At 48.7% G+C, this 25,394-nt stretch overlaps 2 protein-coding genes across 2 annotated transcripts in view; one reads left to right on the top strand and one right to left on the bottom strand.

Annotated features, from left to right (window-relative positions):
- The window catches only part of agpat9l (1-acylglycerol-3-phosphate O-acyltransferase 9, like), a 6,053-nt gene extending 4,832 nt beyond the window's left edge, over positions 1 to 1,221 (bottom strand). The window contains 4 exon segments of the mRNA XM_068703794.1: positions 413 to 479; positions 624 to 692; positions 694 to 836; positions 1,149 to 1,221. Coding sequence (XP_068559895.1) covers positions 413 to 479; positions 624 to 692; positions 694 to 768 — 211 coding nt within the window. The 5' untranslated portion in view covers positions 769 to 836; positions 1,149 to 1,221.
- A 2,842-nt stretch (positions 1,222 to 4,063) lies between these two features.
- On the top strand, positions 4,064 to 20,903 carry LOC137867262 (A disintegrin and metalloproteinase with thrombospondin motifs 12-like). Its single transcript, XM_068703770.1, has 24 exons — positions 4,064 to 4,306; positions 4,484 to 4,842; positions 10,136 to 10,313; positions 10,469 to 10,674; positions 10,767 to 10,850; positions 11,556 to 11,680; positions 11,878 to 12,027; positions 12,315 to 12,458; positions 12,545 to 12,689; positions 12,770 to 12,862; positions 13,018 to 13,163; positions 13,253 to 13,422; positions 13,688 to 13,821; positions 13,973 to 14,093; positions 14,861 to 15,105; positions 15,355 to 15,496; positions 15,625 to 15,751; positions 15,904 to 16,114; positions 16,202 to 17,329; positions 18,141 to 18,293; positions 18,461 to 18,637; positions 18,987 to 19,133; positions 19,240 to 19,393; positions 19,565 to 20,903. Exons 1-24 carry the CDS (start codon positions 4,198 to 4,200, stop codon positions 19,678 to 19,680), a joined length of 4,764 nt encoding a protein of 1,587 aa, XP_068559871.1. The 5' UTR covers positions 4,064 to 4,197; the 3' UTR covers positions 19,681 to 20,903.
- The last annotated feature ends 4,491 nt before the right edge of the window (positions 20,904 to 25,394 follow it).

The following is a 25,394-nucleotide window of genomic DNA, read 5'->3' as shown; positions in this document are numbered from 1 at the left end:
TATTTTTAATATTAAAGTTCATACCTTTCTTAAAATAGTTTTGTTCCCCCCCAATATCAACTTGTTTTAATACTAGTATCATCCTATGTTGTGTCTCTATTTTATTTTTTTTTAAAACACCTGTGCATTTTTTTATTTCTACAGTCTCTCGTGAAGCATATGAGCTGCACTTCAACATGAAGGTGCTGCATAAATAAAGCTTATTAGTATAATTCGACATTTATTGACAGGCCTATCACTTAAAGAAGTGCATCTGTATGCAGAAACAAACATGGCAACATGCTTGTAACAAAGCGTCTGATGGAATCCAGCATCGCAGAGCAACACGAGCGCTCATTTCAAAATAATTTCATTATTGTGAAATGTTGAAGCCAACATTTCACAATAAAAGCCGTGACTGACTTCCACTCACCGTTAGACGACGCCGCTTTGAGCGTTCGTTCCTCTGCGTACACTTTCTGGATCTTCAGAGTGGCCCACTGTGGAGGAGGACAGACAAAAACAATGGACTCGTGTCTCACGTGGGTGTACACCTGTGAGGGACACACACACACACACACACACACACACACACACACACACACACACACACACACACACACACACACACGAACAAGCAGTACCTCTAAGGTTTTCACCAGGATGGTCATGTAGGTCTCGGAGAGGCCCAGCGAGAAGCCGAACATGGCCGGGGACCATGATGAGGCCTACGATGAGGTAGAGCCAAACCTTCAGGGCCCACAGGGCCAGCGTCCAGAACTCCTCCATCTCCACCTGGTCCGTTCCCTGCAGAGGCGCGAGGAGAATCAGCCCGGTGGCTCAGGAGCGGAGCAGCCCTGCATGTGGAGGAGGAACGTGTTGTTGTTGTTTATATTTGCACTGTTGTCACCTTAATAACACGCATGCAGCAGACTAGCAGAAACAAAACGCTGACACTGCAGTTGGTGTAATCAGGAGTCACCCGGTCACAGTACAACCCCGCACAGAAAACGCACGCTCGGCGCGGCGGAGCTACACGATCGGTATCACGTGTGTCCCTTGCCTAATATAAACGGATAATTCGAACAACCGAACCGCCCCCCCTCCCCACCCCACCCCCTCTGTGGCGCACGATCCGGTCTGGTTCTGGTGGTTTCAGCTGACCGTACCTGTCAGACTCTGATCCATGTCCTTCTTCCCCCGAGGAGTAGAACTCAGAGGACTTGAGCACAGAGAGCAAACACGCCCATTTACTACTGGAACAAAGTTCACCGAGCACCCCCCCCCCACACACACACTCACACACACACACACACACACTCACTCCCCCCTGCGGACAGAAAGGGAAGCGCAGACACGTGACACTATGCACGTTTCCTTTGCAGAATGTTTGTATTTTTAGATCTTTGTACCTTCTTAAATGTACCTTGAACTTCTTAGACCTTGGGAATGTCAGAATGGCTCCACTTACTTTAGTTTCTCAATTTGCTCAGAGCAAACCCTAACCCACTGATGAAGACCACAGGATATGGTTGAAAGGTCCAGAACATATGTGGGTCTTATAGTAAGAGGTTTTTTATTTAATGTATTAAAAACATGATATATGTATACATATATGTACATATGTGTGCATATACATATATATGTATATATGTATATATATATATATATATATATATATATACATATATATATATATATATATATATATATATATATATATATATATATAGATAAGTGATATGATGATCTAGTCACTAACCCATGCAGCTGCTAAATATGCTGACCTGAAACGATACCACTGTGATGAAATGTTGCTATACATGACATGAAACCCTTGATGAGGAATGAGGCCACGATCTCTCTCTCTCTCCCCCCCTCCTCTGTCTCTCAGGATTTCAGGACAGATGGACGACTGGAGCATTTTGTGCTCAGTGGGTGCTGCTGGAGAGCTGGTGGTGAACTTCTGAATGTATTGATCATTGACATAGATTGTTTATTTGTTCTTTGGTGTTTTAACTTGTTTATTTTTTTTGTTTTGATTTATTTGAAGTTTTTATTTTTTTCCCCATTTTTTGCTTTTCAAATGATGTTTTAGAATGTTTCTGGTTTCACCTGGAATAGTGAAATAAAGGAACTTTAAAACCCAAAAACCCTCTGTCTCTCTCTCTCTCTTTCTCTCCCCCCTCTCTCTCTCTCCCTCTCTCTCTCTCTCTCTCTCTCCCTCTCTCCCCCCCTCTGTCTCTCTCTCTCTCTGTGTCTCTCTCTCTCCCTCTCTCTCTCTCTCTCTCTCTCTCTCTCTCTCTCTCTCTCTCTCTCTCTCTCTCTGTGTCTCTCTCTCTCTCTCCCCTCTCTCTCCCTCTCTCTCTCTTCGACTCTCCCCCCTCTCTCTCTCTCTCCCCCTCTCTCTCCCTGTCTCTCTCTCCATAAACTAACAAAGGTCCTGATCATGTTCCAGGTTCGTTTCACTGTCTGCTGCACATTATTGTAAGAGGACTTCAGGGGTCAGTCAGGGGTAACGATAACAAGGCAAATACTCGGATATTTGGCAAAGATGCATTTTTAAAAGGAGACTCTGCTCGGCATAGCAACATGCAAGAGTACATGATGACGCAAGTCATGTCTAAAACACATCTTTTTCATACGAGACAGCTGCGATTAGCAATTTGTTGTTAAATCAGGCTAATGGCCCAGCAGGTAGACATTCCAGATGTGTAGTAAAACACCAGCCAACAGCACACCATTTGCCCTTTAATGTCAGGGCATGTTAGCTCCAGTAAGGGGGGGGGGGGGGGGCAGCGTGGCCCATTAGTGTAGGAATTAAGAAAATCCAATAACCATGTCCTGTTTAAAAGCCACCGCTCCATTATTCAGCCAGTCCTCAGACATTCAAGAAGCAGAACTCTCAGATGAGTCAATGAGTGTAATGAGTTCACTGCCTCATGTCTCCCATGGAGCAGGACAGCGAAGGAGGGGACGTGTCTCAGTACTCAGTACAGCCTCCTGCTCCGGGGACAAAGAGCTGAACCACAGCAGCGCTCACTGAGAGGACCACCTCAGAAAAGAAAAGGCCCTTTACCTCCAGCCACAGCGTGCCGTACGAGGTCCACGGGGGATTTTACTGTTCTCTGGAAAATAATAAATAACGTCCTACGGTGGGCTGTTCCTCCACAGTGCACCATTAACGTCAGACACGCCTGTCTGCGTTGACAGGGGAGGCTGGGAGGCATGATATATTGAAGTGTGGAGGTATTCTCGGGGTCCAGTTTCGCTGAATCCACCACAGTCCCGCACACTGAAGTCTAAATCTACTGGCATGAAAGGCAGAGTTGGAGCTAAAGAACGCATGTGTTGCTCAGGGTCGGTCTGTTGTTTGACTTTTAAGACCGGTTTCGTCGTCATGGAATTATGCATATGCTTACAAAAACACAAATGCAAACATTGAAAGTAGGGTTTAGCATCATGTATCAGAACTCTGGAGCAGTACAAAGGAGACCAATTGTACAGGCTACTGTTACATAACTGTATGTGTTGATGCTTTTTTTTTATAGCAGTGCTTCCATTTGTGTTGAAGTGTTTGAGTGACAGGTATTTCATCTTATCACGGCTGATACAGCAGCCGTACACTTACTACATATTAGCCGCAGGGAATAAGGCCTATTTGATAACACCACTTTTGATTGTTGTAGTTTTTACAGTTGTAATATTGTAGGCGGATCTATAATTCCTCTCAGCAACCATCAAGTATTTTCCCTAAATGTTCCACCTAATTTTCCTCAAGCGTTCTTTTTTTCTTTTTTTTTCTTTTTTGGAGAGGCAGTAAAATTGCCTCGCGCTAATGACGCGCCGCTGGTGCAGGATTTTGGTGCAAGTCTGGACACATAACAGACAGCGCCTCATTCTAATCAACCCCGCCGCTCCTCCCGCAAAGAACAAAAAAAAAAAAGGCAGACGCTGCAGCCCAGAGAACACTCCTCCTCTCCTCTCCTCTCCTCCTCTCCTTCCCTCCTTCCCCTCCGCAGAGCCCGGTGGAGCTTTTTTCTCCCTCTTTTAATAAAACCACGCTCACGCGGGCTCCCGGGTCCCCTCATCGGAGCGCGTTCATGTCATGTCATGACACGGTGCAGCGCACGGTCGAAGTGGTCGCCTCTTAACGCCACCGGGAACCCCGATGCCCGGCACTCTTTCTGCAGCGGTTTGAGTTCGGCTACGTGAAATATGCGATGTTCGCGCGAGCGCACGGTTCTCTTTCTGCTGCACTTTGTTTTCACTTTGGCAGCCGGCCACGGAGAGCTCTCCGGAGTCTTCCCCCTCTTCGCAGAACAAGGTCAGTGTGGTGCAGCTCCAATGGGGGAGCTGCGTGGTCTGTGTGCACGCGTGAATTGGAAGGACTGCTTGAAGTTTAAAGTGCACGTTAACGTCAGCGTGCACTAATCGTAGAAGCCCGAGCAATCAGTGCATCGCAATTCCATGGGGCCCTTTCTGTTGTGTTTTCACTCTGCAGGTCAGCTGTCCCAGTCAGATGTGTCCACCGTCCACCCGGTGAAGACCACCGGTGATGGGGAGTTTGTCTCCCACTCCCTGGCTCACCACTTAGAGGGCGGGCGAGCCAGGCGTGACCTCCGACCCCTCGCTTCGGGGGGACGAGTCTACTACAAGGTGGACCTCGGGGGTCGCTCTCTGACGTTCAACCTGACCGCCAACGATCGGCTGCTTTCCAGCGACTACGTCCTGGAGAGGAGGAACGGCGCCGCCGGCGGTACCGAGCATCGCCGCCCCCGGGGGAGCTCTTGTCACCTCCTCGGCACGGTGGAGGCCCCTGACGTCAGAGGAACCGCTGCCATCAGCACCTGCGAGGGCCTGGTAAGGAACCGCATCGTCTCACGTGCGTAGCGGGCCGATTTTTAAAGAACCCTCCGTCTCATTCATCCTCTCATCCATGAAGCTTTCGTCAGGCAGGTTTTGTTCTTAACACAGGAGGAAAAGAGGGAGCTGGGATGTGGTTCGGGAGGCAGTCACTGGCTGTTGAGCGAACTCTTCCATCTGACGGTGCTCCGTGTGTCGGTTTGCCCTTCAAAAGACTTCCTGACACCTTTTGCAGAGTGGCTGCGCTGCAGACCAGGTTCAGAGCCCCCCCCCCCCCGTCTGTCTTCTTTGTCTCTCAGAGGTTTTCCCCTCTGTTCTTTCATCCTCATTCATTCACGTCGCTGTCCGTTTCCTGCAGACACTCTCTCTGCAAACCCCCCCCCCCCCCCTCACCCTTTGACGTGTGGCGTTACTTTGTTCTTCACTCAGACAGTAATATATTTTGGCACTCACTTTCTTTTCTTTCTTTTTTTTTACAGTCTGGAACAATACGGTTTGACAGATGGAGAGACAGGATATAGGGCCATACCGTACTTCTTTTTTTTTCGTCCAGAGAATTGTTTTTATCTCTAAATGCGGCTGAAGTGTTTCTAATCAAAGAAAGCGGTTCACAACTACAAAGGAGAGAAGACAGCTGGGCCGCAGAGAGACCAGAGAGAGCGGCTGAAGGGTTCTGATCGCGAGAAGCGCCGCATGAACATTTCCGGAGAACATCCATTCATTTTGAGTTTTTAAGCTTTTATTTTTTTTTACCAAAATAAGAGCCGCTCAAAAGACGCCCTCCAGCACGCTTTTTTTGACACAATTACCGATCCATTACAATTCACACCGATATTCTTTAGAGACAAATGAAAGGAGCTCTCTGCGATGGATCTGTTTTCCAGTCCCCAAGAATGCTTCGGTGTTTCGTGTCTCATTGTGTCACAGCAGGAATGCCTCTCCTTGCAGGGTCTTGCCTTGTTATGTTTGCGTGGGTTGCGCTGCACTCTTCCTGCCAAATCTCATGAATGCGTTCATTTGAAACGCGTCTTATATGTCACTCTGAATTCCAATTATCTACAACCACACTGATGTGTTTTTTTTCCTTTCTTTCTGTGATCCCCGAACGCTCCAGTGTGTCCCATTTTCTTTCTCCGACCTATACCAGGGGAACCGCAACGATGTGTTCTGCTGATTTTATTTTGCTGTTCCGTGGAAGACGGTCTACAGCAGCTAAAACCACAGAGAAGAGAGACCACTAAACGGCAGGACTCAGCCAGACAGACGTGGGAGGGGAAACCCTCCCAGCTGCAGCGGAGGTCATTCACCCTCAGGAGACAGATAGAGATGGACTGCTTCGAAAATATGGATGCATGATAATCCTTTGTTTATGTCGACGGGAATTACTAAAGCCTAGAAACTAACAGGAAGCGGCAAACAACAACAAACATGGCAAATACATCGGTTACCATTGGTTTCTAAAAGTTCGGGTGGCAGTTTTTAAAAAAAAAAAAAAAAAGGGATCCGTCAGCGATTCCTGATTATTTGATGAAAACTGGAATGGATGAACCGGATGAAGACTGTTGCAGGCCGCGAAAGCCACAATGCGGTCGCTTCCGCCACTTCATTGGCACCAGTTAAACTCCCACTCCTGCGCGACAAAATGAAGTCACACTCGCTTCAACAAGCGGAGCTGTGCTGCAGTTAGAAACGTTCACTTTCCACACGATTACGTCTCTTTACAAAGCCCTTTGCTCTTCGCTGTACATGTGAAACCGTGAGGACCGCAGTAATTGGATGGAGGTTGCTGTCAGCGTCCCCCCCCCCCCCCCCCCCTTCCCCCCCCCCCCTCCAATTTCCTCAGGGTAAACCTTTCGAATCAAGCGAAGCCGAAGCTCTCTCGGTGCAGTCTTAGGTAATCCCCGAGGCACGGCACAAAGAAAGATCATGCAAGTTCAGACCCATTATGTCGGCATTTTCCTCGCTTAAATGCGTGTTCCTTGGCACCGTGCAAGAAGAGAAAAGATAATGTCTTCTGACCTCTGAGGAGTGAAATAAGCTCACAGGCAGAACTGTCTCGCCAAGTAAAAACAAACTCAAGGCGTTGTGACATCTGTAATTACCAAGAACCAAGTTGTGTAACCATATTTGTCGAGATTTGGTCACATTGCAGTAACGAGCACCATCCGCCCCCACCTCTCCTTGTGGCCGCGGAGCTGCGTAACAACGGGGACTTTTTTTTTTTGACCGACCCAGTTGGCCAGCACTACAAAAAAAACCCCCACAGAAGCAGGAAACAGAAGTAAAGCAGTTCCACATGGCCGATGTATTTAGAACACAGAACCTGTGTCATGGTAACCTCCCCATGGCGCTGGAACCCTCGCACCCAAACACGTTTCCTCTAGGTCAGAGGAAAAGGAAGGATGGGGGGGGGGGGGGGGGGGGGGGGTAGAGGAAGGAGAGGTGGCAAAAGTGAATTCAAGTGCAACGATGAGTGTTCGAGATTCCGAGCAAAAAAACAACAACAAAAACAACGGTTTGCGTCCCTATTCCAAGATGGAAGTCTCGGTTTGTGTCCTTGTCTTTGTCGGTGGAGCGCAGACGTCTCACTCTCTCTCTCTCTCTCTCTCACACACACACACACACACACACACACACACACACACGTCTGTCGGTGGAGCGCAGACGTCTCACAGGATCTGCACGCAGTAAATTAAGGATCACCGTAGCAGCTCTGCCTTTTCGGTATGCAGATCGTACCGATGGAGCAGAGCTACGGCCCGAGTGTTTGGACGGGCCTCTCTGTAGCATTCCTTCCACCCCCACCACCTGCTTCTGGCTGCTGGGACTCACTTGGAAGTTCAACACATAGGAGACACCGTGATGACAGAGTATCTGCCTTTTTATGTGATCGCAAATAAACAAATCTTATTGCGGTTAAATCATGTTGACCCTGGCAAAGAGGAGCGTGAGGATGTGATACGGAGTGTTTTTCTGCACAGGGCCGGTGGGAAGCGTTCCCAGCAGGCATATCGGCCTGCATGCTTTGAGTATGAGTCCACGGCAACTCAGGGACCCCTGGCTGAAGGCCACGCTGTGAGTCAGTGGAAAACCTCTTCATCATTGCTACGTTGTCATACAGTATATATATATATATATATATATATATATATATATATATATATATATATATATATATGAGGACTTTTGTTCACGGCTATTGTTGTTGTTCTGGTGATTTTTGCATGAAATAACAAGCAGCGTTGCAGTACTTGAGACCAGTCTCAAGACCGCTATTTGAAGGTCTCTGCCTCATGTCATCATCGGCATGGTCATGGTCTAACCCATAAAGTCTCTGTCTTGTCTCGATACACTCTGGTCTTGGTCTTGACCCCTCAAAGTCTCAGTCTTGTCTCGATATATTCTGACCTTGACTTGGTCTCAACCCCTTAAAGTCTCTGTCTCGTCTCAATACAGTCTAGTCTTGGTCAAGACTTGGTCTCAACCCCTCAAAGTCTCAGTCTTGTCTCGATACACTCTGGCCTTGACTTGGTGTCAACCCCTCAAAGTCTCGGTATGGTCTCGATACAGTCTTGTCTTGGTCTAGTCTTGGTCTCAACCCCTCAAAGTCTCAGTCTTGTCTCGATACAGTCTTGTCTTGGTCTTGACTTGGTCTCAACCCCTCAAAGTCTCGGTATTGTCTCGATACAGTCTAGTCTTGGTCTTGACTTGGTCTCAACCCCTCAAAGTCTCAGTCTTGTCTCGATACAGTCTAGTCTTGGTCTTGACTTGGTCTCAACCCTTTAAAGTCTCAGTCTTGTCTCGACACAGTCTGGTCTTGGTCTTGACTTGGTCTCAACCCCTCAAAGTCTCGGTATTGTCTCGATACAGTCTAGTCTTGGTCTTGACTTGGTCTCAACCCTTTAAAGTCTCAGTCTTGTCTCGATACACTCTGGTCTTGGTCTCAGTTTAGGTTGACCTCAACAGCGATTTTAAAAAGCCTGAACAGCTTGGTTGCATCCAAAGTTTCTGCTCCAGATTGTGGACGCTCCACCTTATTTTACGAGGTCCGGTTTAACGGGTGGAGTAATGTATAGTTCTTCCGAAGGGAGTGCTCTTCTAGATTTGCTCTTTCTGAACTCCCTGAATGGAGAAACACGATACTCGGAGCTCTGCGGCCTGCTGAACGAATGCAGCTGAAACACAAGAATCGTGTCAGGATGACCCAGAAAGCTGAAGAGTGAGTAACAGCAGTAAACAGCGGGGTCCAACCCTGGGGAACCACAACTGTAAGCACTGCATGGCCCGCTTTCCCCACATCTGCTTCTGCCTCCAAAAGCACTGAGAAGAGACCCAAGAATCAGGTGCGATCAACACCACATTCTGGGAAATACTTGCCGTTGGTCTTGTTCGATTCAATGCATAATTGCGTTTTTAAATGAAATATCCGTGGACACATTTTTCCAATGCGCATGAAAACATGCAAAATTCCTGCTTTCAGCTGTGCTTTTTTCCATCTGTTCAGCCGTCAAATTGAGTATGTGTCTCTGTCTCTGTCTCTCTCATTCGGTCTCTTGCAAGTTTGTTTAAGGGGAGAGGGAAGAGGGTTCACCCGGGAACAGTTTGGGCTTGTTTGGTCTCACTCTCTCTCTCTCTCACACACACACACACACACACACACACACACACACACACACACAACTAAATGATGAGAACTTGCAAACACTGAGTTTGACTTGAGACATTCAGATTGTGTTTGGTTTAGAAGGAAAAGTCTGGAGGTTTTTTGTGCGTTTGTGTGGGTACGTCTGTGTGCGACGGCGCCCTACCCAAGCACATGTACGTGTGTGTGTGTGTGTGTGTGTGTGTGTGTGTGTGTGTGTGTGTGTGTGTGTGTGTGTGCGCGCGCGTTTTGCCGGCAGAGCTCACTGGTTGGCGGGTGAACAGTCCGCACCAGTAAGAACACGCACGGCATACTTAGGAAAACAGCAGCAGACGGAGAATGTGCCCCGGGGAAGGAGAAAGCACGACACACATATTCAGATCTGTTGACTAATGATGGATTCCACCCAGATGGAAATTACCGAGGAATTTTTTTTTTTCAGTAGGGAAAGTTGATCTTTTGAACTGTGGGAATTATTGAATTGTGCGACATTTGCTTTAACACAAAAGAATGCTACTTACAGCTGCACTAGGCATGATTTAGGGATGAAATTAGTCCTCTTTTTTTTGGATTTTTCAGTGCAAAGGAAGGGAACTTTGATCTCAGACTCACTCGTTTCTACTTGACGTTCATTTTAATCTTCCTCAGAGAGGCTTCTTCTCGCTGCCGGAGGGACACTACTTCATCGAACCTGTCCAGAAGTCCCCCGATGATCCTGCGGGGACTCCAGAGCCCCACATCGTCTATCCGAGAGTTCCAACAGGACGTCGGAGAAACGAACGCAGCGTTGAGTCCAAAGAGACGCCCAGCCCCTGCGGAGTTCAAGGTGTGTATCTCGATGTGTGTGTGTGTGTGTGTGTGTGTGTGTGTGTGTGTGTGGAACTGCAGATGTTTTTGTACTCCGTCTCCGCCTGTGTCAAGCGAGGATAAGCCCTGAGTGTATATCGCAAGTGATGTCTCCCGCTCCGCTCCGCGCTCTAGATGCTCCGAGCGACTCCGTCCAGGTGGAGAGGGAGCGGGAGGAGTGGGAGAGCGAGCAGAGGGGGGGGGACCGGGCTCAGTCCCGCTGGCTGCGCTCGGTCAGCAGAGAGCGCTGGGTGGAGACCATGGTGGTGGCCGACGCCAAGCTCATAGAATACCACGGCAGCGATAACGTGGAGTCCTACATCTTCACCATCATGAACATGGTGAGGAGCGAGAATCGGAATTTAACATCTTATGTTACGTTTTTAAAAAAGAATGATGCTTTTTTATTGGTGAACGGTTTGGGTGTCGACAGGTGGCTGGGATCTTTCATGACGCCAGCATCGGGAACGCCATCCACGTCATCTTGGTTCGCCTCATTCTACTCCAGGGAGAAGAGGTAACCCCTCCCCCGAAGAAGTTGGATGTCTTTCTTTGACGACGCGTGTGTGTCGAGACTATTGCGAGAAAAGCACCTATAAAGCATTTCCTCTGAGGGGAAGTTAGCAAGGGACCCCTTTGATGTGTTGCACAATTGAAACAGAAAATTGAAGAAATTCTATATTTTCAGGATATTGCATTTGCAGGGATGATTTCTATCCATATACTTTGAGATATAAAAAGCTTTGCAGTGGACAGAGACAGCATGGTGCCTGTTGCTCTGAAAGGTGTTTAGATGAAACTTAACATTGCTGACTTCACCTTTTTTAATGAAAATGTCACGATCGACTGGATAATTGAACCCTTTTGACTGTGGTTCAAGCTCAGTTCACAGCGAGTCTCCGGCCCCCGTTGAACATCATGTTCTCGCCTTGATGTACACCAGTGTGACGGACTGTAAAATATATTGAACCTGGAGAGCTGACACACAGAGAACCATATTTGCTTCACATCAGGTGTATAAAAGCACAAACGTCAGTGAAAGTGAAGTGGTTGCCCTGATGGACATTGCCTTCTAAATTCCCCTTTGAAAGAATGAAAGCAAACATTTTGAGATGCTGTCAAATGAATGTAAAATATATATATATATATATATGTAATTACAAATCTAAATAATGCCAAAGATGTGCAGAATGTCTGTTTCTAATCCTGCTGTCTGTTGCAGAAAGGGTTAAAGATCGTCCACCATGCTGACACCACGTTGTCCAGTTTCTGCGCTTGGCAGAAGAACCTCAATCCCCAGAGTGACACGCACCCGGCTCACCACGACGTCGCTGTGTTGGTCACGAGGCAAGTGACACACGCACACACACACACACACACACACACACACACACACACACGCGCGCGCGCATGTGTTCTTAGGTCAGCTTCATCCGTAGATAAGTGAACCGATACGCCCTGATGCTCGGGGGGGGGGGGGGCGCCCTCTCGTGGTGGAAATGCGACCCGTACGACGCGCAGTGAGCCTGTGTTTCCTCCCCCAGGAAAGACATCTGTGCTGGGATGAACCAGCCCTGCGAGACCCTGGGTCTGTCCCATCTGTCTGGGATGTGTCAACCGCACCGCAGCTGCAACATCAACGAGGACTCGGGACTGCCGGTCGCCTTCACCGTCGCTCACGAACTGGGCCACAGGTCTGTGTGTGTGTGTGTGTGTGTGTGTGTGTGTGTGTGTGTGTGTGTGTGTGTGTGTGGTAAAACACCCTGAATGATGAAACGTCGTAAAAACAATTGGCCATGTAACAAAGGAACTCCTGTGATTAGTCGCTAGAGAGGAAAATACAGTTGCTTCAGTTAAAACTCCTTTGTGTGTGTGTGTGTGTGTGTGTGTGTGTGTGTGTGTGTGTGTGTGTGTGTGTGTGTGTGTGTGTGTGTGTGGGACATCATGACTAATGGTCATGTTGCTTGACGTTCCCGCGCAGCTTTGGAATCCATCACGACGGTCAGGGGAACGACTGCGAGCTGGAGGGGAGGCACCCGTTCATCATGTCCAGACAGCTGATGTACGACAGCTCGCCGCTCACCTGGTCCTCCTGCTCCAAAGAATACATCACGCGCTTCCTCGAGTAAGGCTTCGCTTCGTACTCGTACCGCCCCTTTCTTCCTCTCCGTCCGTCTGTCAATGCCACGGCCTTTGGTTTCTGTGTCCTAGCCGCGGCTGGGGTTTCTGTCTGGACGACCGGCCCTCCAAGAGGGACCTAACCACCCCGCTGGCTCGCCTCGGCGTCCGCTACACCACGCATCACCAGTGCCAGCTCCAGTACGGCCCCAACGCCACCTTCTGCCACGAGGTCGACGTGAGTGCCTGTCAGAAATCCCCTTTAAGAAAAGAGTCCCTGATCTCATGCGTCCTTTTCTCTCTCTCTCTCTCTCTCAGAACATGTGCCAGATTCTTTGGTGTTCGGTGAACGGCTCCTGTCGCTCTAAACTGGACTCGCCCATAGACGGCACCCGCTGCGGACCGGAGAAGGTGGGTGGTGCCCGGGTTGCTTTGTCTCGCTAGGGTGTGGATTTCGCCGTCCCCCGGGGGACGGAGGTGGTTAGCGCCGCGGATGCAAGGCCGCCGCTATCACGTGTGTCGTATTGCTAACGCGTCTCGTTTTTTTGTTTTTCCTCTCGCTACAGTGGTGCATCTCGGGGGAGTGCGTGATCGTGGGTAAACTCCCAGAGACGGTGAATGGAGGCTGGGGCCAGTGGAGCACCTGGTCTCACTGCTCCAGGACCTGCGGCACCGGGGTTCAGTCGGCAGAGCGGGAATGTAGCAACCCCAAGTAAGAGAGCTGACTCTAGATCTGAGGGGGGACTGAGGGGGGGACTGAGGGCTGATTCAGAGCGCCGCTGCTGTGTTTAAATCCTGCAGACCGGAGTTCGGGGGCAAGTACTGCACGGGGGAGAGGAAGCGCTACCGGACCTGCAACACCAGACCCTGCCAGACGAACACGCCGACCTTCCGGGAGATGCTGTGCAGCGAGTTCGACACCGTGCCCTACCACAACGAGCTCTACCAGTGGATTCCCGTGGCTAACCCAAGTGAGTGATCGACGCCTCAGACAAGCGGTTGTGCGTGTCACCCAGCAGGGGGCGGCATTTGCACTAGAAAGCCCCTCGGTGGTGATGCTGCTGTCTGCCGTGTATCTCAGCAGGGGAACGCAACAGTTCAGTGCAGTAATGTCTGCATTCTTTTTTGTGCTTTGTGTCATTTACCCAAATTCAAACAGCTGTTCCTACAGTTAACTTTTCTTTCTCTGGCTCACGAGTGGTAATCATAACACTCCTCTTCTCCCACGGCCGTCAGCGAACCCCTGCGAGCTGCACTGTCGACCGGTGGTGGAGTTCTTCTCGGAGAGGATGCTCGACGCCGTGACGGACGGGACGCCGTGCTTCATGAACAACGTGTCCAGAAACATCTGCGTCAACGGAGTGTGCAAGGTAGTGTGGCTGGGTAAGAGAGTGAGACGGGGGAGGAGGAGTGGGGTTGGGAAGGTTGTAGCGGAGCAGGATGTGAGACGAGCTGTGCGGCGTAGAGGATCGCGAGGAGGAGGAGGAGGAGTCTTTTGGTTTTATGTGTTGTTGTCCGTAGGCGGTGGGCTGCGACTACGGCATCGACTCCAACGCCGAGGAGGACCGCTGCGGAGTCTGCCTCGGCGACGGCACGAGCTGCGAGATGGTTTATAAGTCGTTCGACGGCGGAGAGGGCTTCGGTGAGTTGTGACGCAAAAAAAAAAAAAAGGGAGGGGCAACTTTGAGCAGCTGGAAACCAATTGAATCACCCGGACGAAAGAATCGATCCAATTAGGGGGAAAACTCAAAACAGGCAACTTGTTAATGAGGAGAGGCTTTGAAGAGTGTGAAAGGGCGCGGAAATCTCCTGCTGGTGTGTGTGTGTGTGTGTGTGTGTGTGTGTGTGTGTGTGTGTCTGCAGACTGACATGTCTGATTTTACTGTGCTTGGGAAAAGTATAACTCCAGTGCACAATCGGCACACGGCTTCTCTCTGTGTGTGTGTGTGTGTGTGTGCGTTCGCCTCGCACAGCGTCCTTCCCAGATAACCGGCCCAGATGTGTAGGACTTCAAAAGGCTTGGAGCAAGGGCAACCCCCCACCCCCACCCCCCCACCCCTCTTCCTCTGCACAAACACACACACCTTCCCACAAACATCATTAAACTCCAGAAGAGACCGACTCATGGCTGCTTTCGTCCTCCCCCCCCCCCCATCCACACACACAATAAAAACCAGAGACAGGGCAGTGCCCCCCACGCCGAATACGTACACACACACACACACACACACACACACACACACGCATATGCCACCCACCCCCACACACACCGAGCCCACCCTCCATTAAAGATCAGAGAGGAAACTGTCTGGTAGTCTGGATGTAAGAGCGCGGCGGCGGCGGCAGCAGCCATGGTGGGCCATCCATTACCTCGCCGGTGACTCTGACTCCCCCTCTCCACTCTCCCAGGGTACGTGGACGTGGGCGTGATACCCAAGGGGGCGCGGGACATCCTGGTGAAGGAAGTGGAGGAGGCGGGCAACTTCCTGGCTCTGAGAAACGTGACGTCGGAGGAGTACTTCCTCAACGGCAACTTCATCATCCAGTGGAACGGGGAGTACGAGGCCGGCGGCACCACGTTCTACTACGAGCGCAGCGGGAACATGGAGAACCTCACCGCTCCCGGACCCACCAAATGGCCGGTGATGCTGCAGGTAGGCCGGGTTTTAAGGTGGTTGTGCAGGGAGTGCGGGGTGTTTTTGACCGTTTTGGAATGTTTCAGTGTTCTGAGATCTATAGAAGTAATCAGCAATGTGGATTTCAACCAATCAGGGATAGGGAAAAGGAAAAACCAACCAATCAGAGCATGCAAACGTAATATAGTAATAAAATGTCTCTAGTTGTTTTCTCAAACATTCAACAATGAAACGACTCTCTGCGTAATAATTCATGTGGCGTGCCAGTTGCTGTTTCAGGAGAAGAACCCGGGCATTAAGTACGAGTACACCATCAAGAAGACCAAGGAGACGGGAAATGACGTCACCGAACCCCTTTACAGGTGGAGGCACGGGGCGTGGACGGACTGCAGCACCACCTGCGGCTTAGGTCGGTGTCGCCTGTCGACGAGAAAAAGAGAATTCCCCGTTTCTGTAAACTTGTGGCAGCTGGAGGATTTCGGGGGACTATTTTAGTCACTGATAATCCTCTGCTTTCTGCCTCCCTGGCCGCTTTAGGTGGACAGCACCAGCCTGTGCGGTGCTTTGAGGTGGACGTGGGGGTAGTGGACGAGTCTCTGTGTGACCCGGACGGGCGTCCAGAGGACCGACACCGAAAGTGCAAGAATATGGATTGTCCCGCAAGGTGCTTTCTCTCAAACGCTCTTTAACCGTTTGGTTTTTTTTGGCAAAGTTCTTCCGTATTTGCTTGTGTTTTTTGAGAACATAGAACAGTTTAGAACTTTAGGTTCTTTTGGTAAGATGAATCACCAGCAGTCTCTTCCACTCTCTGCCCAGGTGGTGGGTGGGCGGCTGGCAGCAGTGCACGGTCACCTGTGGATCAGAAGGGGTTCGTAAGCGAACGGTGCTCTGCGTCCGTACGGTGTCGGGGGAGGAGAGGGTGCTTCACCCGGTCGAGTGCAAGCATCTCCTCAAACCCAAACCCGTGGTGCCGTGCAACAGGGACGTACCCTGTGGAAAGGACTGGGCTGTCGGCGACTGGGAGGAGGTACGTGCAGCTATCGTCTTTCTGACTTTCAGATCACCGCCTTTTTCTGAGTTAACGCAACTCCGTCCTCTTCTTCCTCCTTCGCAGTGCCCCGTCACGTGCGGCGGAAGCGTTCGCTCGCGCACGGTCACGTGTGCGCTGACGCCCAAGAAGAACTGCGACGTCTCGTCCAAGCCTCGGTCCAGATCGCTGTGCGCCCTGCAGAGCTGCCCCAACTCGAGTCTTCGTAGACGACCCGGGCCTGCTCCTAAATACCGGCGCGTCTACCCACCGAAGAGCCGCCCCGCCAAGGATCCCGACGCTACCTGGGCTCCCACGGCGGCTCCCACCGCCGCTGTCACTGCGAGGAAGAAAACCACCGCCACCAAAGAAACGACAACCGCTTTCACCCCGACCGCCGTGTCCCTTTCAACCCCTACGATCCCGGAAAGCGTCGACACGGACGATTACAACCTCAGTGTTGTGAAGATAAATGGGGATGAGACAGTTTTGCCATCTGACGTGGAAAAGGTAGAAGAGAGGGAGGAAGGAGAGGAGGGAAGTACGCCAGATGTAGAGATGTATACTCCCGGGTACGATTACGTTGTTGAGGAGAGGACAACGGAGGAGGAGGAGGGGATTATTGACCTAGACGTCACCACATCTACCTCCCTCAGAAATCCTCTTAAATCAACCACGCCGACGCCACAAATAGTCACCATGCCCACTTTGCAAACAAGTCCACATACCGTGCAAACAACCACCACCACCACCGCCTACCCCAAGCCGAGCACCAGTACTAAAACATGGGCAAGGTCCACTCACCGCTATCCCTCCTCCGACCCCCACACCACCCCTCGTATCGGTCCACACAGCCCCCGGACTCACGGGGTTCCCTTCACCGCTCCCACGTACCGCTCGGTCCCGTCGACAGCCGGCATCCGCACGACACAAGCTCCTCCTTCCACAACCGAGCGGAAACCGTTCACCGCCGCGGCGTCGCCCCAGTCCACGGTGACGATCGTCAAACTGAAGAAGCCCACGGTGACGCCCAAGAAAACTAGCCCCGCCTCTCGTGCCAAAAAGCCCACTTCCTGGTCCAAAGGCAGTCGCTCCAAAGGTCAAAACCAGCGACCGGAAAGTCCCATGAGCAGCTCCGTCAGTGACCAAAGCAACCTGAGGGCCAGAGAGCCAGTCAGCATGGATGTGTTCTGGGTTGTCGGAAACTGGAGCGAGGTGGGTACAGACATTTTATGACCATGTTATCTTGCTCTATGAAGAACCGTTCCAGTACATTTGCACGTAGCCCACAAAACATGACTTCCAGAACATGCGTTCACTGCTATGAAATGAAAGCTTTAAAAATGGAAATTCAGATCAGGTGGCAACCTCCGTTTGTGAGAAGTGAAGTCGATGCGGAAGTGTCTTAAACTTGCATTCTTCCTAATGGCCAGCAGGGGGCGACTCCTCTGGTTGTATAGAAGTCTAGTCTAAAATGACTCTACTTCTCTCTTGATTTATTCCCTCAGTAAACATTGTAAACATGAGTTTATGGTCTCAATCTCTAGTTTACAGTCTTCTTCAATACAGCATGATGTTCATTTAGTACATTATGCTCCATTTAGAGTCACACAGACCATAAAGCAGGGGATGCTTTAGGGCGGGGCTTACTGTGATTGACAGGTCTCTACCACAGCGGTTTCCGGTCTGAGGGTTGTCCATTCTGTTACAGCGTTAACCCTTTCACAGTGTGTTTTCAGTTCATGGAAGTTAATTGTAACATTTTGGTTTGTAGCATATTATGTTACCAGAAAACGCAGAAGACCAACAATGAGCAAAGCATAATAAGGGAAACGTAGAGAAATAATCAAAATCAGCTGTTTGGCAGCAGAAAAAGGAGAGTTTTTAAATACAGGTTCCTGCCTGCAACTGCATAAAAGTTGCACTTAAACGTTCACGGCTCATCGTGAAAAGTTATCCGGCTAAAACACGTAAAACCTCAGGTACAGTTCTTTAAGAATCCCCCCCCCCCCTTCTTCCTCCCCAGTGTTCGACAACATGTGGGATCGGAGCGATATGGAGGACGGTGGTGTGCAGCACCCAGAAGGACGAGGACTGTGCCAGCACCAAGAGACCCGAGCCGGCGCGCACATGTCACCTGCAGCCCTGTGCCACCTGGCACAGCGGCAGCTGGACCAAGGTGAGTAACGTTAGATTTCCTCCCAAGTCACCGAATCCGGCGGCTACACTTAATACTTAATTACAATTACCGCTTATCATCCGTTACTTTTCCATGCGACGAAATGGCAGTCCAGTTCTCGCTTTGCCGCGTTATTTCTGAGCCATTTATCCGGATGTCGTCCACAGTGTCCGGATTCCTGCGCGGCGGTGGGCAGGCGGTACCGCGAAGTCCAGTGCGTCGATTCCCAGAGCAAACGCCCCCTCAGGCCTTTCCACTGCCAGGCCCTGTCCAGCAGACCCCTCAGCACCTTGACCTGCCCCCACAAGCCCTGCATGACCTGGAGTGCATCGCCCTGGGGACCAGTAAGAACATCACACTCGTCAAATCTCAGGATACTTCTTTTTGTTTTGGTATAGCTTTAAAGAGAACATGTTTTTGTAAATGTACTGTCTGTCTTAACTCAAGTGGAACCTAAACACGCAGATGGTTTGGGTTTTATTCGCTTCGATTAAATGCTCTGACCACATGTTACATGTGAATGATGAGTGTTTCTGTTTACAAGTTATTCTTTGCTCTGTCGCGAGACGTAGCCTCAAACATTGAGGATGTAGGAAACCCAGATCCCCATGTTCCCATATTATACAGTTGCACATGTATTTCATTTCTGTTCCGATGAGAAGCCTCCGTTGAATCCTTGTGTTTTTTACTCAGTGCTCTGGCAGCTGTGGCGAAGGCGTCAGGGAGCGGCTGGTGTACTGCCCCGAGCCCCACCGCTGCAGCGCCACCCAGAGGCCCAACGCCACGGAGACGTGCGGCCTCAAGCCGTGCACCCGCTGGACGGCTGAGGACTGGGAGGAGGTCAGTCGCGCCTCGAAAGGCATTGAGGGCACTTCTAAATGTCATGTCGTAATGAAAATGAACTGGGCTCAAACGATCGCTCTGTGTTTTGCGTGTTCATTGTCAGTGCTCTGCGAGTTGCGGCGGGGGTCAGCAGCAGCGGGAGGTCAGCTGCGTGAGCGAGCGGGATTTGGCCGTGATGCCGAACAGCCTCTGTGAGAAGATTTCCAAACCGGAATCACTCAGGAAGTGCAATATGCAGCAATGCAAGACCAACACAGGTCTGTACGCAAGGCTCAACGTCTGTCCCGTCTGTTCGTCTGTCTGGCCTTTGCAGGTTCACGATCAACACGACAGTTTCATTGTGACAGACCTCTTGGTTACAATCGCTCTAAATGCACTAAATGTCACCTGTAATGCGGCGTTTTCACGGCCTATTCCTTCTCACGCAGGTCCAGTGTGCAGGAAGAACACCATGTCGTCTCGCTTCTGTGACAAGCTGAAGCTGCTGGGTCGCTGCTCTCTCAGGTCGGTCCATAGACAGTGTTGTGTCACCTGTGAGTCATGAACCAGGGTCGCACACACCCACATACGTCACAACGTGGACACACATCCCAACCACAGTAGTACTTACTGTATCCTCTGGCTGACGGAAAGCTACGCCCTCCACGGACTGAGACATGCAGCAGCACAGCACAGACACTAAGTTAAGAAATATATATATATATACATATACATATATATATATATATATATATTAAATGTTACCTCTAACAGTCTGCATGTCTATTCATCATCAGTATTTATTAAAAAAATGACCTATTTCAGTCTTTTTGTAACATTTTTCCAGTGAAGATTTTTCTAGGTTCCATAAAAATATGAAATATTTTAAATAAATAAATAAAAAGTAAGTAAGATTACAGTCAAAACACCGATGACGAATAGACATTCAGACTGTTACAAATGTTAGCGCTTAATGTTCATCGAGTTGAGAGAATTAAAAAAGATAAAATATATATTCATATATATATATTAATTGGCGAGTTTAAGGATGTTTTAAGCAAAATGTGTCATAAAATGAATGTGATTCAACTGGTGCAAGGTCAAATAATTCAGTAGAAACATACTGAACGAAAACATAATAACTAATTCAAATGATAATCAGAGAGCATAATTGAAATAACTACACTGTTGATAAGTGAAGCTGCAGCGTCTCTATTCAGCAGAACGCCTACAGCACAGATCTCTCTGCTCCTTTTAATATCTGTGTTGCAGTTATGTTTTCATATCAAAGTGAGCTGGTAAAAAACCGAATGTAAATTAAAAAAAAAAAAATAAAAAAAAATGTAGACCTCTATTATTAAAATTGTTAATAGTAATGAAAATCTGTGCTTTCCTGCTTCGTGGTGCTTTTCATCCTCAGGGCTGGCGTTGTGTGTTTACATTCTCCCCGGTACGACTTCCTGCTTCAGTCATTTTTTTTTTGTCACGATTGTCGATAATTTGTATTCAAAATCGGCTGCAGGAGCTGCAAAGCTAGCTGTGGTCGAACCTGTGGTGCTCCTCCTCTGGTGTGAGATCGACCAATGAGAAAGAGGTGTTGCAGGTCATCCCTCTCAGGTCCTTTTTTATTTTTTTTTAAAGATGGCCGCTGCATTTTTTTTTAATAATTTTTGTACAGGCATTACCATTACCGGTCATTGTACTTCACCGTCTCCAATGACAAAATGTGACGATAACAGATGTTTGTGACTGTAACCGAGACATGGAATAAAAAAAAAATCAATCTTTGAGTGTCTTTAATGTGTCGGTACGATGTAAAGTAGAGTAAAAACCCTTCTTTGCATTGCTGCTTCATGACCTTACGATCAAAGGTCTTTCTCGCCTCAGAGCGCCACATTGCCGCCGGATGTGTAACGCCAGAATCGGCAGCAACCGGTCTCCGTTTCGGGGATCGGGTTCAGCTGGGCCCCAGTCTGATTTCCCAGTGTCTCTGTCTTGTGCCAGATAACTTGACACGGACGGACGCTGCCCTCGCTCCGCGTGCCACGCCGCTGTCGCTCAAGCCGGAGACCGAGAGTTAGTCAGCAGTCATGGAAGGAGTAACACAATACGGGTGCAATGTGGAGCCTGATGTCCTTAAAACCAGCAGAGTGTGTGTGTGTGTGTGTGTGTGTGTGTGTGTGTGTGTGTGTGTGTGTGTGTGTGTGTGTGTGCGTTATCATGACAGAGCAAACACCATCCAGTTGTATTGCCTAACCGCGTCTCTCATTGTGTTGCGTCACGGCGTTGTTGCTGAATTTGCAGAGTTAGACAATGGAAAGAAGTGATTGAAAATGAAAAACAGGAAATGCCTGAAGATATCTGATTCTGACTTCATAGCTCTTAAAGGTTTTAACATATTAACATATATTTATATTATATCGGTGAAGTGTGGATGTGGCCTGGCACTGCTGAACTGCTGCTACAAAAAAATGGCCATGAAATGACTTTTAACAGCTTGTGCAAAAAAACAATGTGCAAGTGTTCCAAAGCCAAACGAGTGTGGGTTTGGATTCACTAGTCCAGCGTCTACTTCAAGTGTGTGGAATTTCCCCAACTTTCTCTGCACAATGCCAGCAGTAGCAAACAGATGTTGCCTCCGAAAGGTTTTTAGGGCATAATGGTTAGAGCGTGCCCGAGTAAGTGGTGAATACAAAAAGCAAACTGTTAAGCTTTCAGGTATTATACAAGTAGCTGTTTGTTATATTCGGTACTCCAGAATATTCATTTACAATTCGGACTTTCGAGACCACCAGAGTGCTGCAGTGCAATTTGGGCTCTGTGAACATGGAGAAAATGTTCAGTGAATATTGGACTTTTAAACATATGTGTTTATTGACTTTTTGAAATTTGGATGCAGAGATAATTTGTGGACAAATGCGCTATTTGAAAAGTACATTATCTTATCTCGTTTAATCTGCTTACTAAAATGCATGAATTGTTGGGAGTCCTCTATCACACTGTGTTATTCTATATCAATAATAAAATAAGCATACAGGAACGGCTGCTTTGGCTAATCCAGCAAATGAAACACGTGACAATATAAGATACTTCAGGGTTCTATGGGATTTAGAGCATTAATATAGCAGCAAGCTAATATTTGCTAGGTAAAGAGATAGTGGGGTAATTCCTACCTGAGCAGAGGATGAAGTCCTTCCCCTCACCCTCCGGCGTCAACTGATGCGGTTCCGACCGCTGAAAGAGCTAACACCGTTAGCGCTGTTTGCACCGTTAGCGCTGCTAGCACCGTTAGCTGCAAGTCGCCGTGCTAAAAGCCGTACAGAGGCCGTACATAAGAGCGTAAAGATCCGTGAACCAAATTTCAAAGTCCTGCTCATTGATTTGCAACTCTGCCTGCAACGCCTAACACACCCAGAGATATTAAAAGGTCGGGCAGCTGCTACACCATAAACAGTGGTTGACAAATGTATATTTTCTCATGGGATATATAGTCAAATTGCCTATTATTACACTCCTTATCGTAAAAAGGTTTGGTTGTAAAATGTCACCTCATGTTCCCCCCAGAGAAAGGCGGTCGGAGCGCATCAGTTGATCCAGCGACTGACCAGTAAGTAAACTCCTCTGCCCTGCTGAAACCCACACTGAAGATGATGCAAGTGCCTGTTCAGGAGGGGGCAGATAACATGACAAACATCTACTGATCCCTGTAATGCAGGAAACGGCAACCTCATCTTGTAGGTTACCAGACACCCGCCAACACGTCGGCCAGGAACATATTAAATATTTAGATTTGATGACCAACAGAAAAACAAGAGGCCTCCGGTGCGAGCCGAGCATGTGTTTGCATGTCGTGTCTTTGGACCGCGAGGTTACGCATTTTCCTGTGATCACTGATAAGCTTTGAAGTACCATTAAAGAAGAATGTTACTTTAATCTGGCGGTTTACCCCTCAAATCCCAGGGTAAACCCAAGAGAGAAGAGGCTCGGGGAAGAAGGCAGTGGGTCGTTAGTCCGTACACCGACTTGGCTTTTGGTTTTGGAGTGAGAAGTCCGGTCTGGTGGCTCTCATCTGGACCCCATCAGGTTGCATGTCCCCAGGCAGTCAGACTGGCATCCTTGTACCAGGCCCGTTCCTTTTTATTAAAGCCTCGGCCTCCTCTGACCCAGCACACACAGAGCGGCCCCCGGGGAACGCAGACACACACACACACACACACACACACACACACACACATGGTTCCCATAGGTCAGTACGGTTGTTTGTGAGTTGTGCGTTTGACTCGCTCATCGGCCACATATGGATTTGAGTTTAACTAACTCGAAAGTGAGGTGCTTTTCTTTGCAAAAACATCTGCTTAATGATAGTGTACCGAAAAGGGAAGGGCCAATATACTTAAAATGAGGCCGAGCAAAATCAGAGACACATGACATGAATGAGCTGAATTTCCAAAGGTTCAGCTTGCTAATGCGATACAGTATGTTGGGCAGACAGAACAAACGCTGGCATGGTTCTCTGCGCTGGATTCACCTGCTGCCACAAGGACCAGGAAAATAAGCTAATAAACGCTAATTATTCAGGCTTTGTCGTCGCTATCTCAGCCTGGGAGGATTATGCGCTTGCTCGCGCGTGGGTGTGCGTCCAGGAGTGGGTGTGCGCCTCGGTGTCTGTCCGCGGCTTTCGCGCTCTGCTGCAGAACTGTATGATATTGTCGGTGGCCGCTTGTGGCTGGATGATGTGTACAGATTGTAAAGCCGTCTGAGGCAAATTTGTGATTTTTGGGCTACACAAAATATATTGAATTAGCGGCTAACGGAACTAGCAGCGCACACGCTGCTGAGTACCTCACGTCACCGCGGAGACACAGTGGTGGGGAGGACAGTTTTGCTCACTTTTTATTGTGTTGGACGGTGTGTTCAGCTAACGGCAAACAAACAACAGCTAACGGAACTTCCGGTACATGCAACACTGAGTACCTTCTACCTCGGCAGACAGCTTGGCGAGATGTCCTTTGCGCTTGACTTTTGATGCGTACATCGCCGTTGGTTTTTCAGTTGGAATGATGTGTGTTTTACAACACCTTTCAGCCAATTAGTGTCAAGACACACACAGGAAGTGATGCATTTTTATGTTGGTGGGCAGCAGCAGTAGTAGTTTGCGTGAGCAACAATGTCATTGTGGCTTTTTACTCGGAAAGGAAAGAAACTGAAACTTTGTTGATAGGAATCACCGTTGATATTTTAAATAATGTATTTAAAATGAAAACGAAGGGGGACCTCACCAGGGACTTTTGATCAGACTCAAAATAATATTTGGTTTCCGACGTCGTTCAACAACCTTGACAATAAGTCGGTAAATGATATCTCTAAAGTCACTTTTAAAAGGTGCCTCAAATATGTAAAAAAAAAAAAATACAATACCCATAAAACACAACAAGAGAATGTTGTAACTGTCCAAAATTGTGAACTTTGCAGGCAGTCTTTTAAATTCATATTCAAATAGACTTTTTTACCAAATGATGAACAAGCAGCTGTTTGTTTCAGCTTCCTAACTCGTTATGTGACTCAAATAAGAACGTAACTGCGATCACTTAAACATTGAGCGTTACCAATCTGAGTACAGCACCTGATGATTCCACTCCGTCAAAGACAGAGCTCACCTACATTACACGCTAAAAGGAATAACGGGAATCCCTCCATGTGTTTCGCCTTGATTCCTTTTTTGTTTTTTTGGCAATCGGCGCTGTGTGAAACCAAATCTCAGATGATGCGTCTAAATTTCCGGTATTTGACTTTTCATTGCCGTTATTGTGATCACGCTTTTTTGAGAGTAGCGTAAGAACCTGTGCTAGAGCCGCCGCAGCCTGTAGGGAGGGATCAGGAGCACATTTGTCTCTTCTATTGCCTATTGTTTTTGAACTTTGAAATGCAATTCAGGGATGGATCTATAAAAGATACACTACATGCTGAAGCTGTGGAGCAGGGAGCGAGATGAAATCACATCCAGACCCCGGCAAATCTCACATATATTGCATTTAGGAGGAAAAAAACACGGGCACGGCTACGTCTATAAAGAATTTGCTCCTTGGCCTCTAAAGAAATCCCGCAAATCTTGCGAGTCTGTCAGCATCACTGCAGGCCTGCATTCCTCGGAGGCGACTACGGAGGACATTACTGTCTTAGTGGGAAGAACACTAAGAGCTTTTAGGCTCCTCGGTCTCTTGAGAATCTGCCGTCCGATGCAAAATCATTTCATCTGCAATCCCCGATGCGGTCAGTCGA

Source organism: Cebidichthys violaceus, unplaced genomic scaffold (genome assembly GCF_023349555.1).
Source record: "Cebidichthys violaceus isolate CVI_PGR_0920_01 unplaced genomic scaffold, fCebVio1.0.p SCAF_9, whole genome shotgun sequence".
NCBI classification, from domain to species: Eukaryota; Metazoa; Chordata; class Actinopteri; order Perciformes; family Stichaeidae; genus Cebidichthys; species Cebidichthys violaceus.
This window is presented reverse-complemented; position numbering and strand designations above follow the sequence as displayed.